At 40.5% G+C, this 12,589-nt stretch overlaps 1 protein-coding gene across 1 annotated transcript in view; it reads right to left on the bottom strand.

Moving 5' to 3' along the window:
* Window positions 1-11,567, bottom strand: part of prdm6 (PR domain containing 6) — a 296,418-nt gene extending 284,851 nt beyond the window's left edge. The window contains exons 1-2 of the mRNA XM_041186944.1: window positions 11,087-11,567; window positions 5,126-5,430 (exon numbers count right to left, since the gene is read on the bottom strand). Coding sequence (XP_041042878.1) covers window positions 5,126-5,430; window positions 11,087-11,567 — 786 coding nt within the window. The remainder of the gene's footprint in view (window positions 1-5,125; window positions 5,431-11,086) is intronic.
* Between the last annotated feature and the right edge of the window lie 1,022 nt (window positions 11,568-12,589).

Below are 12,589 nucleotides of genomic sequence, written 5' to 3'. Positions count from 1 at the left end.
CTTGGGATTAATTTCCTAAAATGTTATAAATGTTAATTAATTTATCTTTTTGTTAAGGAATTTTATTAAAGACCATACTATTAGCTGTGAGAAATGTAAGCAGTAGGTATGAAGACTAGGCACCACAAAGCTCAGACAGGAAAACTAACCATCTCTTAACTGTAAGCTGTAAGTAAAATGACTTTGAGCAGTCTCAATCTAATTTGCAATGGACACAAGTGGACAGAACCAATTGCATTTAATTTGCCACAAGTTGATACTAAGTTTGTCAGTCTGACTCAGAGAGAGACTCCTGCGGGAATGATCGGTATAGAAAATGGAATGAAATATATCGATGCACTCTGAGGGGTTAAGAACATTGGAAAAATATCTCCTCTGGCTATTTTGTGCTCAGACTGTGAACTTAGCTCAGGAATTTTCTCTGATACTTTTTAGTAAAAGTATTAATGCATTCTAGAATGTTTACAACTTTGTTGAAATAGAATCTATAAGCAATCTTCCCCATCACTGCGGCAAAGCAAAGAAGCTTTATACTGCATCTTGTTACAAATGCTCCAGAACTGACTTATATTGACATCAGATTCTGCAAAGGCTATGGGCCTTAACAGCATTCCGACAATAGTGTTGAAGACATGTGCTCCAGAACCAACCTCGCCTGTAGCCAAAGTGTTTCAGTACAGTTACAACACTGGCATCTACCCGAAAATGTAGAAAATTGCCAAGGAATGACCCTTTCACATAAAGCAAGTCAAATTTAACCTGGCCAATTACCAATGCATCAGCCTTCTCTCGATCATCTGTGAAATGATGCAAGGTGTCGTTGACAATGCTATCAAGTAGCACTTACAGAGCACTGACTTGCTCAATGACACTCAGTTTGGGCTCAGCCTGGGCAATTCAGGTCCTGGCCTCATTACAGCCTTGGTCTAAACATAGACAAAAGAGCTGAACTCCAGAGGTGAGGTGACAGTGATTGCCCTTGACATCAAGGCAGCACTTGACTGTGTGTGGTATCAAGGAGCCCTAGCAAAATTGAAGCCAATGGGAATCAAGGGGAAAGCTCTCCTCTGGTTGGACTCATACCTAGCACAAAGGAAGATAGTTGTGGTTGTTGGAGGTCAGTCTTCTCAGCCCCAAGACATCACTGCAGGAGTTCCTCAGGGTGGTGTCCCAGACTCAGCCATCTTCAGCTTTTTCATCAATGATCTTCCTTCCATCCTCAGGTCAGTAGTGGAGATGTTTGTTGATGATTGCACAATGTTCAGCACCATTCGCAATTCCTCAGTTACTGAAGCAGTCAATGCCAATATGCAGCAAGACCCAGACAACATTCATACTTGGGCTTAGATGTAGCAAGTAATACTCATGCTACATAAGTGCCAGAAATGAACATTCCAACAACAGAGTGTCTAATCATCACCCCTTGACATTCAATATCATTACCATCATTAAATCCCCCATTATCAATATCATGCGGGGTTACCATTGATTAGAAACTGAATTGGGCCAGTGGCATAAGTACTGTGGCCTCAAGAACAGGTCTCAGGCTGGGAGCTCTGAGATGTGTAACTCATCTCCTGACTCCTCAAAGCCTGTCCATCATCTACAAGGCACAATTCAGGAGTGCGATGGAATACTCTCCTTTTGCCTGGATGAGTGTGCTCCAACAACACTCAAGAGGCTCAACACCATCCAGGATGGTGTTGATTGATTGACACCACCTTTAAACATTCACTCCCTCCACCACTGAAGCGCAGTGGCAGCAGTGTGTACCAACAGCAAGATGCGCTACAGAAATTCACCAAGGCTCCTTTGGCAACATCTTTGAAACCTATGACCTTTACCACCCAGAAGGACAAGGGCTGCAGAGGCATGGGAACACAACCACTTGCAAGTTCTCCTCCAAGTCATGCACCATCCTGACTTGGAGTAATATCGCCATTCTTTCACTGTTGCGAGATCAAAATCCTGCAACTCCCTTCCCAGCAGCAGTATGGGTGTGTCTGCACCAGATGGACCACTGTGTTCAAGAATGTGACTCACCATCATCTTCTCAATAATTAGGTATGGGCAACAAATGCTGGCCTTGCCAGTGAAGCCCACGTCCCATGAAAGAACAAAGAAAATTATAAAAATTGTAAAAGTATTCTACTCTACAACTTCATTATTATGAATTGTAATTAGTTCAAAAATGCTAGAAGTGCAAACTTTAACGTAGCAAATAAAGAGCAGCCCTGAAAACTGAACAGCGATAAAACATTTCTGACTTTGCAACTATATAATCACAGCATTAAGCATAATTGAGCATTAAGGGCATGACAGAGCATGGAGCAAAAAAAAACATTCAACCTGCTTCACCCAGTACTTGGACAGACCGTATAAAGTGTATCATATGTATAATATCATAAATTCTATCTCACTTTGGAGAAAATTATGAGGAAGCATCAATGAAACCGCCCTGGTCAATTTTGCATAGATTTCAAATTGGCATACTTGAAGTTCTCAAGAAAATGGATATAATTGTAAATTATCCTGGCAAATGACTCAGATAAAGACACTTTAAAAAATTCCACTTACTGTCTGAGAAAAAAGCTCTTCCAACATCTCTAGTCTTGTTTGAAGCTTATAACTTTGAAACTATGCGTCCTATGGCCCCAGTTCTTCAATAACAGACTAGGTTAAATACGTTGCTTATATCTATATCATCCAAATATTTTAAATACCTGGATCATAAAACATTTCCAGTGAAGATTAAAGGTTTTCTTCTTTGGAATCAAAGCTATACTCAGAAAATAACAGTTAGTTGTCTGGTACTACAGAACTTGAGTATTGCTGATAAAAAAAGATTTTTTTGTCAAACCTTTTTGTCTTGCACTCATCAGGACAATTTGCAAGAAAATGCTAATGACAGGAGAAACAATATATTTATACTGTATGAGAAGAGAGTGCCGATTGGTTGGCAAGTGGATCCTGATTGGCAGATGGACCAATCAACTGGTTCATTTCCCATAGCAACACCTCCACCAATCAGAGTCCACTTGCCAATCAATCAGCGTCATTCTGAGGCAGTATAAATACATTGTTTTCCCTGACATTGGTATTTTCATACAAATTGTCCTGATTAGTGTAAGGCAAAAAGCTTCAACAAAAAACCTATCCTTTTCAGCAAAATAACAGTTCTTGAACGAACACCCTTTTAGTTAATCTATTAACCCAATAAACTTAATTCAAAACAGTCTTTGTCAAGAATCAAAATAAAGTTTGACTTGCTAATTTTTCACCTATAATATAAGTAATATTTTTCTGAGTATTGTTCCAAATATAATATCAATAGGAGAGCTATTGGGGTAGCACCACTTCCTAGTAAGGAATAAGTTGAGCCTCTGTCATGATAGCAAAGGGTGACAACTATATTTCCAGGAAGCACAATGAGCCAGATTTTGAAGGAGTGGAGCATACTATGACATATCCCATTGGTTAGACTAACAATTACACATGAAGCTTTTAAATTCTTTTGCCCACAAGTTGCTGGAAGTGCAAGCTGATAATAATGCAGCAAGGGCAACAGGGTAACTGGTACCTTGATGAAGAACAGAACAGACAAGCTATCACCTTACCGAAAGAGATTAAAGGATTGAGAAATAAAGAAAGCAAGGGCTGAGAAGAAAGGTGTATTAGAGTGGCTAATTCAATGTCAAATCAGGCAGAGAAAGAAATAAAGAGAGGGAAGGAAAGATTGAATTGAGAGAGAGAAAAAAAGAAATAAAAATAAATAAAAGTTAATTTAAAATTTGATGTTTTTAAAATCTCCTAAGCTATTTCATAACTTGAAGGAGTTAGACTCCACACTTGTGATTGTTTATTTTCTAGCCAAGAGGGTTGATTGCCAGTCATTAATACTTATCATATCATTAAAAGGTTGCTTATACTGATAATTGCCAGATTTAACTTTCTGGGCATTTAATGTGCAAATACTGCCACTTCATGAAAATCATGGGGAGGTTAAGGGTGAAATTTCATTTTCACAAGGCAAACAGCGAGCAGCACAAATCAGCTGGAAACTTTGGTGATTCACAATTCATGGAGCATTTTTTCTTCACTACAAGCTGCTAGCCGATTTGAGGGTCAATAACATCATCCTTCATTCAATCGTCCTTTTTTAAAAGCAAACCTGGGCTACTATTTATTGCAGATTCAACTTGCTGTATGATTCTATAGTTCCAAGACCTTATGTTACAGGTTTATATGTCAGAGCCAGTGCCAATCGCAGCAACCACATATGTGAAAATATCAACATTTTTTGCAGTGCCCCATTTATGTATGGACAATAATAATGAAAAGAAAAATTACATTTCAACAGTAATGATTGCAAGTGATAAAGTAACATCAAAAATTCTTTCAAACAGCTACTAAAATACACATTACTCTTTTTAAGTACAAAGTATACAGCAATCATAGAAAGTAGAAAACGGCACAGCCAATCACAGTATATGATGAATTGTTCCTAAATGACCAGAACTCATTTCTGGCGAGCTATCTGCTCAGTCTCATGTAGAGATACAAAACTTGTATTGTGAAGGCCCTTTTCACAAGTAGACTGATGTGTTAAATCTTGAAAGAGTTAAAGAGGAGTTAAAAAGATGAGTTTAACTGTATACTGTACTATTTAGTAATTTGGTTCCAAGATAGCTGGGGACAGTATGACTTCCATTTGTTTGACTGTTGTGTGATGTGACTTGAACATTCTCTTCAAAATAGGCTGTAATGAAAAATTGTTCTAGTATCACAGAATCACATAAGTGTTACAGCACAGAAAGAGGCCATTTGGTCCATCATATCTGCGCCTGCTCACTGAATGACCAATTCACTTAGTGCCATTCTCCCACCTTCTCCCCCGTAACCCTGCACATTCTTTGTTTTTAGATAACAATAAGAATGTAATGTCAAGTTACTGAAAAAGGAAAATATTTCATGCAAACAGCTTTTATCAAATAAAATAACATCTTATCCTATAGCATCACTGGCCATGTTGTCGCCTTTATGTAACATTTTCATCACAAATCAATGTCATGAGTGGAACAGAACATATTGATGTTCAAGTGATTTAAGGTCAGTTGCTTCTTACCTCCCAGAGGTGACGACTGTTCCTGAGAGCTCCAACCTGCACCTTTTCCCTGGAGATGGCAACTCCCTGGTAAGGTCCAAGCCAGGTCCCCTGTGGGATGCGTTGTGCTGCACAGATGCCATAGCCCAGGCCTGGCACAGTGCTCGTACACAAGCACACCTCCCGAGGCAGCTCACGCAGCCCACATGGCACATCAGGTGGGGCTGTGGCTGCACTGCTGCTTGTCCCCACGAGGCGACGCAGTGAGTGGAGTGGCCCATGCATTGGGCACTCACCATTCCGGTTGTCAGCACACATGTCACAGCCTGAAGAGAGAAGGACAATTTGGATTAGTTGGTGAAGGAATAACAACTTAGGCTATGTGACAGCAGAGCAAGCACAGATTAGACTGGCTGATCAGGACAAGGTCAAAGGTTAATCTGGCAGCAAAGGAAGAAGGTTAGACTGAAGGGAAAGGGAAGGGAATAGGTTAAATTAAATCATAAGTGCAATTGAAAGTTTGACTGAGTGGCAAGAGAGCAGACATATTTCATTAAATGGCAAAAAAAGGAGAATTGATGGGACACAGGTTAGTCTAGGTAGCAAGAAGAAAGAACTGGCAAAGGAAAGGCATAGACCACTAGACTACCACAGTACTAGCAATTGTACTTGGATTTATGCAATTTCTTTCATCTCAAAGTATTCTATACAATTAATTACTTTTTACAGTGTAGTAAATTTTGGGTAAAGAAGTAGATCATGAGAAAGAGAGCCACGTTTGAGCAGTTTGGAGGTAAGGGAGTGGGCAAGGTAACCTGAGCGCCAAGGGAGTGAAGATGCTTCATTCAGTACTTAGTGCTAATGCAGAGGGACAGGTTAAACTTGACAGCAAGGAGGAAAGGCAGATTAGAATGACTGGTCCGGGAAGGAGACTGGCTTGACTGAGTAGTGAGGAAGATATGAGTGAGAATGCATGCCAACAAAAAGGGCTAATTGGAAAGGGTTGTAAGGGGAGAGACGGAGACAGTCGGTTAGTGGAAGGAGACGGCAGGAAACAGCAAATGTCAACCTATCCCTTAGTCAGCTTATTACAATTTACAACAAAGGGTTAAAGACTCTATTTATTATACAGACTTCACCAGTGCATCGGGGGAAAAGATTATTTTTAAAAAGGCAAAAATGGTTATTGCACATTTTTGTTTCGCTTTCTTAAAGGAATTTTCTTTTATATTTTTACAAAATCATATTCACTTATATAGTTCACTAGTGCAAAGAGACGGGTAAAATTCTTTAGCGTTTAAATTCGGATCTGAAGGCTTTTTTCAGCAACTGCTTTCTGCCGATCGCTAAACAGTAACTTACGCAGTAAATTTAAAAATGCATATTTCAATTCCTAAATGGTTCCGTTTGCTTGTGTTTCTGTGTCATTGTGCGGTGAAACCCAAGTACTTGTACCGTCCATAGTTGCAGTCAGTGTGCTAACCAACCTATAGGGTCCGCTCAAAGGTGTTCTCAATGTCATGTTGCCACGCTCTCCAAGTTATCTGCATCATGCGTTCAACCTCTGTTTAAAACTTTCATATTTATCATATTTTAGAACACTTTAACTGTCACACTTGAGTCTGCTGGCAGATATCAATGTGTTAATCTAACTCGGTCTCAGGGGCCATTTAGTATTGTTGTTACTGTTATTGTTACCGTTATTGTTACTGTTGCGCTTTTTTGCTTGGTTTGGAAACTCGGGAAATGCACAGAACTGTAAGTAAATAGCAGGGTCCACTGCAATGTGGCGGGGAGGCATCTGAAACCAATCTTTAAAGTGGCGAGAAATTTGCGTTATTGCAATAAATGTATTTGCGATGGTAAAACAATGTGAATTCTGCAAGAGAATCGGACACAAAGAATGAGGAATCAGTCAGGAATGCCCAATATTGCCCAGTATTAAGTACCATAGCAAATGGATTTTAAATAAATAATATGGCTTGTCGCTCAATTAAATTAATTTCCAAAAATAGAAAACAATTAAGAACTGATGGTATTCTTCCAAATCGGACAGTTCGTTTTACTTTAGAAATATAATCTATCCGACATTTTAACTATTATAATCCCGATGACTCAGGACTCTCGATGAGAATGTAACAAGCTGCCTCGCAAAAAATATTCTTCAGACGCGAATAGTGGAGACCTTGGGGTATATAAATAGTGTTTTATATAATGATATATAAACACACCTTAACACTGCGGGAGTTCAGGTTCACTCAAAAGATCCTGTGGCAAGGACAGTGACGTGCAAGATGTGCGCTGCTATACAGTCAGTGAACTGACAATGTAACGCGTTCGGCAGCAAAACTTGCCGTTCAATTTCGTCTCTGATGGTTTGTTGGTCTGTCTGCTGCATGTCTGATGGATGGAAACTCATTGTTGTGGTCGTGTGAAGCTATCGAGGCTGGTTTTTTTTATGAATGGCAGAGAGAGAGAGAGGGGGAGAGAGAACAGGACTGGAACAAATCGAAATTTGCGGCTACCCCCTTCCCTCGTCGCTTTGCAGCTTTTTTTTTCACAGGACAAGGGCCTCGTTCCGTTCAACATCAAACAGCGCCCGCCCGACTCTTCCTTCTCAACTCAGGCAAAGTTTACATCGACCCGGCCACTTTCAGATCCACTGCCTCATGAACTTGCTGCGGGGTTATTATAAATGCAAATACAATTTCCCCTTTTGACTTTCATTGATGGAAGGCTAGGTATTGTAATGTTTCCGTACAAGCACTGGAAACGATTTTTAGCGCTAAATACATTGTGAGTTATTTTAAAAGATTCCGCTGGTTTTGTCACCAATCGAGAGGTGGGAACACTCAGTATGCATATTGAAACCGTTACCCCTGTCCCCCTGCACTGTCCTAACACTCCTCCCTCTGAAACCACACACAAGAAGCATCAACAAATCCCAGCTTTGATGTCTAAGTTAAACAGCCCCAGACAGCATTCTGCCTGTTTTAAAGGAATCCTTGAATCGCGCCCCGAGCGACAATCGTCCGAAAAAGTCCAGGCGTTCAGCCCGGCGGAACCACAAGCCTAAAACTGGGCGGCCACAGCCCCTGCGCACTTAGTTATTGCGGTCAAACGTTACAATAAATTTTCACCTGGAGATACCGCTCCTTGGTCAGATCTGCTGCTCAGGAAATCAATTACATGCTTTAATTGAATTAAATTCCATGATTGCAGGTTCCTCTACACGCCTCTTGTTAAACTTTTTAAAAGAGTTCTGCATTTTGTCAAGCATTACTCGGACGCTTCATTGTAACATTACAGTGAGATAGGGATTATCTGAGCTACTCATAAAATTGCCCTAAAGCCGAAGACCGTGTCCTTTACTTTGCAAAACAAAAAATGTTTTATTGCTTCCCGTTAGTTTGCTTACGAACAAGGTTGTTTAGTACTCCCTGGACAAATTTGAAGTGAATAAAATAACACTAAGCCAAGTTATTTTTATACTTTACGTTTAATCATTAGTCACAATTTTCCACATCCTTCAGACTACGTTTTAAGTGACATTTTTGAACATCAATGTCGAATATTCTTACTTATTTTAAATTGGCAACTACATATATCACACAGGCTTTATGGCTAATGTGAGGCACCAGGTAAATCGCCCAAAACAAAATGCAGATAACATAAAATAGCCTTTGTCAATAATATAAGATAAATATTTTTCCAATTACCTAAAATTAGAAAGTCATTCAACTATATAAGGGTTTTGTTTTGCTACCAATATAATATTGCATTAAGATGGCAGAATAGGGTACTTGCAACCTGGCAACGCACATATGGGCAATTGAGTCACTGGTATACCCCAAAGCATAGGCTCTAAAGTGTACGTCACTTGATAAGTTCCTCTCATATTATGTGCATTATATATATAAATGTATTAAATTAGCAAGATGTTGTATCACTGAAGTAAATGCCACACCAGAATCATGAATGATTTATACAGAGATATGAATTCTATTATCAGGAATCGTAATACAGCTAAAGAAAATAGTTGTCATGTGAGTACTTCTCCCTCACTCGGCTGTGTCTAGCTGTGTTTTCCTGCCAATGCCTGGTGTACTCCTTGTTACAAAGATGAAGACTAGGGGTGTACGGTGCCGTTGAGCAGCTGATTGGATTTTACCAGGCTGACGGAGTTTGGGGGGGGAAGACAGATAGGATTTTTAGATAAAACTACGGCTGGTCCCTAAGAGACCCAAACAATACCGAGATGATGAATAGCATCTCTGAGGCGATCGATCGGTGCCCTGATACAGTCGATTCGGCCAGCTTTCTCCAGAAAACTAGTGGCAATTAATTGTGTCTTGTCCGCTCATCGCTCATCTTTGTGTGGCAGTTATCGATGGAGATTAGTGCTGATGGACCATTTTATCGCGTTAAATAAACATTCACCACCTCGCAACCAAAGGAAATATGGATAATAAACCTATAGTTAGAGGTGGTAGTCATTCTTGAAATGACCGTTTAGTTTATGTTGGGGGGGGGGGGGGTAGGTGCTAATTTGACATATTTGATCATTTGGGTTACTTTATTTGGAGATGTTGAAGGGACGCAGCATCGGGAAGGTGGGTGACGTTTATCAGTTGATTCTATAACTCCAGGATCCATCTCAGTCTTACAGTAAAATCTTTCACTGCTTTCTGTTTACCTCAGCATCTGTGAAGACCTTGCTCATTCATCCAAGCTGCTGGATATATGAAATGAGTTATCTCAGCTTAGCTGTTGAAAAAAATATCGATCAAACAAAAAAGTATCTATGGATTCCAGAAAACAAATGTTTTGCCTGAGTCTGTCGATGATAGAATTATACTCCTGCATCCACGTCCCTGTCAACTAGTTTAAATCTTTAACTGTTTTTAAGTTTAAAAAAAAGTTACAGCACGATCAATGGGTGCCTTTCACGGTGAGAGCTTCTTTAAATCCATGCCTTTACCTTTATGTCGCTCGGGACTGAACTAAAATCACGTTTAGTTTTACACCATGCAGGGCTGAAAAGTATATGTATATACTGTAATTATGATGCTAATTAGTGGCCGCTAAAAAGGATGCTCTCAGCTCCTTCACTGTCTTTTTCACTGCTTGTCCTGTCTACCGTATGTGAATCAGTCACACTCCACGTGAAGTTGGGCATTGCACCATCAGTAGTTTGAAGTACTCCAAACATTTTTTAAAGTTTGCTGAAGCACATTTATCTTGATATGAATAAACTGCCATTAGTTTTGATGTTTTCACGAGTTGACCTCGATTGTCGAAAAAAAAACATTTTGGCTGAAAATACCTCCCATAGGAACGTTGACTGGGGATGTTATAGTTCTGTTGTCCTCCTCACTGGTTATAAGGAAATGTGTGAGCAGTTTGCACAGCAGCAAAGGAAGGATAGTTACAAGCGGAACCAGTTCTAGAGAACAACTTAATGTCACTTGGTAGTCCTTGTTATTGATTCTAAGAAAGGAAGTGCTTGATTCGGTGGAGTTTCAAACCGAAACAAAACTAACACATCTTACCAGTGTCGAGCATTATTGGCTTTCGTACTTTAAAATTATGGATTTGCGCTCTACATGTTCCCCACTTTGCTTCAAACCAATCGTCTTTGATATCGGGCGGGAGGGCTGGTGAAAAGTTCATACAGACATTTTGAAAATCAAATAAAACTTTGTACATCTGCGGCTGCTGCAAGGATAGTCTAAAGAGACGTGTTGTGTTGATGCAATAAATTGTTTTGTGACTAATATTATCTGAGAGGGGGAAGCAATGTTGGGCTATGTCGTGATGAACTTTGCGTTTGGGATAATCAAATGTTACACCTTATTTGCCAAGACATTTGACCTAACCTGCAATTTGAAATCTATTTCCTTTATTGAAGTTAAGAGAAGGGGAAAAATGACAGACAATACATATGCCAACAGCTGGAGAATGGAGAAATGATTTACTCACGGTTGTTGGGATCCGCGGTGTGGTTGTTGATAGGGATGATCTCCATTCTCTGCTGCCCGTACAGGTAATAGTCCAGATCCTCTGTGGTGAAGGAGAATCTCGGCGTCCTCTCGGGCCCGGATGAGCACAGCTCTTTGCTTTGGTTGCCGTTGAGCGGTAAGGACGGCTCACAACCCGGCCGCTGCCCCAGCACCGAGATCTGCGGCACGGACGCCGGGGTCAAGCCGGAGAAAGACAGGGAGCACGCCGAAGAGGAAGACGAGGAGGCGGATGAGGACGACGACGAGGTGAGAGGTCCCGAGTGCTGGCGGAGGCTCTCGCTGGCCGGGCCAGCTCTATCGAGTGGCTGCAGCTGGTTGGGAATCACTGTCAGGGAGCCGACTTTCAGCTGGGGCTGAGGGAAAAGCTGCTTCCAATGTTGCATATAGGCAGGATCGACCTTTAGGAATGCAGATCCAGTGGGCTCGCTGGGTTTCATCATCTCAAAAGACTTCCAACTTCAAATAATTAAAAAAAAATACCATTACTAAGTATACATTTTTTTTATTGGTCATTCAAAGTTGTATTTAGACATATGTAGGCATTCCTTGGACTTCGTATGCAATATATAAAATGAAAGGTTTACGGTAAACATGTTACTTAACAATGAGATCTGCAGAAGCAGGTTTTAGTTTAAGCGACGATTTGAAGTTGTCTTACACACAGGTACTGAATCTGGTACATCTGCGCTGAGTTTCCGTGCCCACAATTCAAATAACCGGTCCAGAAATTCAAATTCATTTTACAATTCTGTAACACAGCGCACACACACACACACACACACACAAACAACCGGAATATAACATTTCAAGAATGTGCGCCTTTTACATATGACAAAGGAATATATTGAAAATATATGTATGTAGCTTTGCTCTAGATACCGCGTAAATATCGTGATATGACACCAACTATCTTTTCTCACCAGATCTTTTTTAGAAGTAAATTCATAACGTAATAACTTGCAGGAAACTTGCAGGACTCGTGGATCAACTGCCCAACTTGGAGCTGACGTCCTTCTGTACAATCACAGAACAACGCCTTGGGATAAGACTTTGACACGACTTACCTACGATGTTATTCCAGTCAGAGTTCCGATTGTAGGAACAGGGGCTCCTTGCTTTCTTCAAGTGTGTTTACTCATGTATCCGAGAAGCATGGTTCTTGTGTGGGAAGTCGCCGTGCGTTAGATTCGAGCCACAGGATTCTGTTCATCTATGAGGTTCCTATAACGTTTACAGGCTGAGTTGGAGCAGGACACGTGGTTTTTACGGCAGCACAGATTAGACAGTGGACGGGGGAGGGGAATTGTTTGTAACGTGGAAAAACTAGAAAGCAACCACACCCCATTGCATACAATCCCCATCCATGTCAACCATGCGTTAGCACATTCCCCGAAAGATAATACTAAAACCTAATAGCATAGCAATCACTACTGGGAGTTTCTTCATTTACATAACTTGTGGC

Source organism: Carcharodon carcharias, chromosome 4 (genome assembly GCF_017639515.1).
Source record: "Carcharodon carcharias isolate sCarCar2 chromosome 4, sCarCar2.pri, whole genome shotgun sequence".
Classification (NCBI taxonomy): domain Eukaryota; kingdom Metazoa; phylum Chordata; class Chondrichthyes; order Lamniformes; family Lamnidae; genus Carcharodon; species Carcharodon carcharias.
This window is presented reverse-complemented; position numbering and strand designations above follow the sequence as displayed.